Source organism: Cryptomeria japonica, chromosome 3 (genome assembly GCF_030272615.1).
Source record: "Cryptomeria japonica chromosome 3, Sugi_1.0, whole genome shotgun sequence".
Taxonomy (NCBI): domain Eukaryota; kingdom Viridiplantae; phylum Streptophyta; class Pinopsida; order Cupressales; family Cupressaceae; genus Cryptomeria; species Cryptomeria japonica.
Genome location: NC_081407.1, coordinates 583451227 through 583455279, shown reverse-complemented (window position 1 = coordinate 583455279; position 4053 = coordinate 583451227). Strand labels below are relative to the sequence as shown.

The window sequence follows — 4053 nt, the reverse complement described above, 5'->3', positions numbered from 1 at the left end:
TAATATGTAAATATCCATCAAAATAATACTTTACACACCACAAATATAAATATAGCCAACAAATCAAGATAAAAAATATTCACACAATTTTTTTTAAATATTCATCAAGAACTGAGTCAATATCATCCAAGGTGCAGAAGCCTCTAACAGATTAGAATCTCTCTGAAGTTGAAGGCCCTCTTTGCCTTTTTAATATTTTTTAGTTCAATCAAAGATTGCAGAACATCCACATTAAAGAATTTACAAGTTATGTAAAGTTAACATTAAACAATTCAAGAACTGAGTCAGAAGCCTCTAACAGATAAAATCTTAAAAGAAAGGAATGTATTTCTGTGAAATTGAAGGCTCTCTTGGCTTTCTAAAATTTTCATTTCAAACAAAGATTACAGAAGACACACTGAAGAATTTACCACCCTGTCGACTACCTAGCATCTGTAATTATCATTTTGTATCAGTGAATATATTCAACATTATACCAATGATATTCAAATTTAGAGCAGAAAGTTTAGAGCAGAAAGTTTTATGTCGTTTCTTCAAATTGGAAAAATACAGAAGCATTTGAAAGCTGTATCAGTGAATATATTCAATATTATGCCAATGATATTTCAAAATATATATCTATCGAGAATAGCAGAATCGGTTATTATAGGAGTATCAAGAATCATCACAAATTTAGAGCAGAAAAATTTATGACGTTTCTTCAAAATGGAAAAATACAGAAGCATTTGAAAGCTGTATCAGTGAATATATTCAACATTATACCAATGATATTCCAAAATATATATCTGCCAAGAATAGCAGAAGCGGCTATTATGAGAGTATCAAGAATCACCACAAATTTAGAGCAGAAAAATTTATGTCGTTTCTTCGAATTTGAAAAATACAGAAGCATGTGAAAGCTGTATCAGTGAATATATTCAACATTATACCAATGATATTCCAAAATATATATCTGTCAAGAATAGCAGATGCGGCTATTATAAGAGTATCAAGAATCATCACAAATTCAGAATAGAAACTTTATGTTGTTTCTTCAAATTGGAAAAATACAGAAGCATTTGAAAGCAATCGAAAGATTTACAGCAGAGAAATTGGAACGAATATATGAATAATTAATCCGCAGCCCTACGAGGCTCGCCTTTACGCCTCCTCATTCCCGGTCTTTTCACAACCTTTGCGCTGCTTTCCGTTGGATCTTCATCCTCATCTTCTTTTTCTCCCTCCTTATTCTTTCCCTTTGACGAAGAAGATTCAGCTGCAAATGACAATTTCTTGAACTTTTCTTCTTCCTCTTCTTCCTCATGATCTTCCTCTTCCGTTTCGACCTTTTTCTCCACAACTTTCTTCGGCCTACCTCGCTTCCGTGCCGGAGCCGTTTCTGTAACACTCCCCTCGCCTTCCTGCTGCTGCGGCCTCGGAGGAGATGACTTTTTCTTGCTCCGCCCCATCTGTAGCCTTCCACAACCAAATCAGAGCCTAAAACAAAACAGAATTCATCAATTCCACAACGAAACCCCAAAAACAACAGAATCTGCTTCCATTATTTCAAAAAAAAAACAAAGAATCCCACTAAATTTGAAACAGATACCTAAGGTTGCCTACCTATAATCTCTCCCAGCCACAAAATTATCTCCTTATAGCACAAAAGCCAGCATTTCCACACCAAATCACGGCAGAGAAAAGTAAGAATTTCATGCAGAGAAGCGACAGAGATATAAACTTATCAGAGCGCATGGAGAAGCACGCCAAATTGCCTTTTTCCGTTCTCCATTCATTAATCGTCAGGAAAATGATGAGACGCTTCATTGCTAACCAGGGTTAGTAGTTGGACCGGCGCACAGCACGGGAAGGCCCTCGCCCTGAACCCCGGGGTAACACCCTGGGTCAAAGACCTTCGTCTCTTTGACTGCTCGGACCGTGTAGTTCAGTACGGAGAGAGGAAGACGAGCAGAGCCGTCCGATTGGAATGGGAAGATCGTGGCCGTCAGGTACAAGAGGATCTTGGCATATCTCCGACACCAATGGTTGTGGACCTACTGTCAGCACCTGGACCCGTTTCTGCTCTGCCACGTGTATGGAGGGCCCCACCGAGCTTTTGATGAAAGGCCCACTTGACCAATTTCACAGTTTGAACGACCAAAAGTAGACCGCTAACTTTACCGTACGCACACCCTAGGCTAAAACTCAAACCCACTGCTTGTTATTATAGTGACGACTCATAGCCACATTTATTTATTTTTATTTTGTCATAATGATGGTGGATTAAGAGGTGTGATTTAAAATGTTTTATTTATTTTTTAGTTGAATTGTAGGGTTAGTAGTTTGGGATGCAGTTATTCTGGTTTCAAAAAGGTTTGTGTTATTGACTCTTCTAAAAAATTACAGTCGTCGCTTTTGCAATCAACGGTCTGTAATGCACCCATAACTGCGTGTTATGCGACTTTCCATGATATGTTAATGTTTTTTTGGAGCCATAGTCATGCCACTAGTTTGTGGAGTCATTTGTACCTAATATAAGAAAGTACACAGTTTATGGTCATTTATATGGAATATAAGAGAGTACATAATTTTTTTTGTCTTGAATTGCAAAAATTTTGTATTTTGTCTTGTCATCTCATCTTTCAAATTTAATTTTTAAAAGGATGAGAATTGGTCCCTTGGATTAAATTTATTAGGTTTGTAAAAGGACGAGAAGTGGGGACAAAAATTTATTAGGTGTGTAAAATTTAATGTATACATATTAATTAAGGTATGTCTTAATGATTGAAAGGTAATTTTAAATGGGTAGTCTTTGTGTTATATGTAGGATTGATTGTCATATTTAACTTGTGGTGAGAAAAAAAAAAGAATGAGGTGGCACCCTTATCTTGAGGTGGCACTTCGTCTATTCTCCAATAGGTGAAATGATCAATAATAGGTAAAGGGCATCCTAGCTATGGATTAGAGTATCCAATAGGGATTGGATCACCACGAGACACACAGACATATAAAGGATGAGAATTGGGGACTAAATTAATTAGGCTTGTTTATGTATATATATAGAATAATTAAGGCAATGTCTTAATGATTGAAGGGTAATTTTGAATAGGTATTCTTTGTGTCATATGTAAGATTGGTTGTCATATTTGACCTCTTGTAAGAAAAAAAGGAATGTACACTTAAACAAGATAAATACTCAAATACTTGAGTTATATACATCAATATTATATTCAAGTAATGGCTATGCAACATTATATTTAGTATTCGATGTATTTTTTGGTTTTTTTCATATTTTTCAAAATGAAGATTAAAAACATGCAGTTTTTCCAAATCATTTATTCAAAAACACATCACATTCAAAAAACCATTTTTGAAAAACCGTATGTTTTTAATCTTCATTTTGAAAAAAACACGAAAAAATTGAAAAATACATCGGATGCTAAATATAATGTTGCATACTCAATATTCAAGGGTGGAATAATATATTTATTAGTTTTTTAATTGAGTTTGATAGGATTCAAAGTTTATTTGGACATTTATATGTAATATAAAAAAGTGAATGCTTTATTTTTGTTGTATATTGTAGAAATTTTGTGTTTGGTCTTCTCATCTCTTCTTTCAAATTTAATTTTTAAAAGGACGAGAAGTGGTCTATGGGGTAATAAATTTATTAGGTTTGTAATATTTAATTTGTAAAACGACAAGAAGAGGGAACTAAATTTATTAGGCTTGTTTATGTATATATAGAGTAATTTTGAATGGGTAGTTTTTGTATCATATGTAGGATTGATGATCATATTTGATCCCTTGTCTAGAAAAAAAGGGCATACATTTAAGTGAGGGAAATTTTTAAATATGGAATGATAAATTTCTTGTTATATTTATTGATTTATATACATGAATATTATATTCAAGAGTGAAATTATAGATTTATTATTATAGTGGTGATTCATGTCTTCATTTTCATAATGATGATGGATTATGAGGTGTTATTCAAATTTTTCTATTTGTTTTTGGATTAAGCTTGGCAAGGCTCCAATTTTGTTTAATTATTTATACATAACATAAAAAATG

At 33.6% G+C, this 4053-nt stretch overlaps 1 protein-coding gene across 1 annotated transcript; it reads right to left on the bottom strand.

The window, feature by feature from the left end:
• Window positions 1-891: 891 nt before the first annotated feature.
• On the bottom strand, window positions 892-1871 carry LOC131048053 (uncharacterized). Its single transcript, XM_057981896.2, has 2 exons — window positions 1603-1871; window positions 892-1476 (listed from the first exon to the last, which is right to left on the bottom strand). The coding sequence occupies exon 2, from the start codon at window positions 1446-1448 to the stop codon at window positions 1113-1115; it is 336 nt and encodes a 111-aa protein (XP_057837879.2). The 5' UTR covers window positions 1449-1476; window positions 1603-1871; the 3' UTR covers window positions 892-1112.
• Between the last annotated feature and the right edge of the window lie 2182 nt (window positions 1872-4053).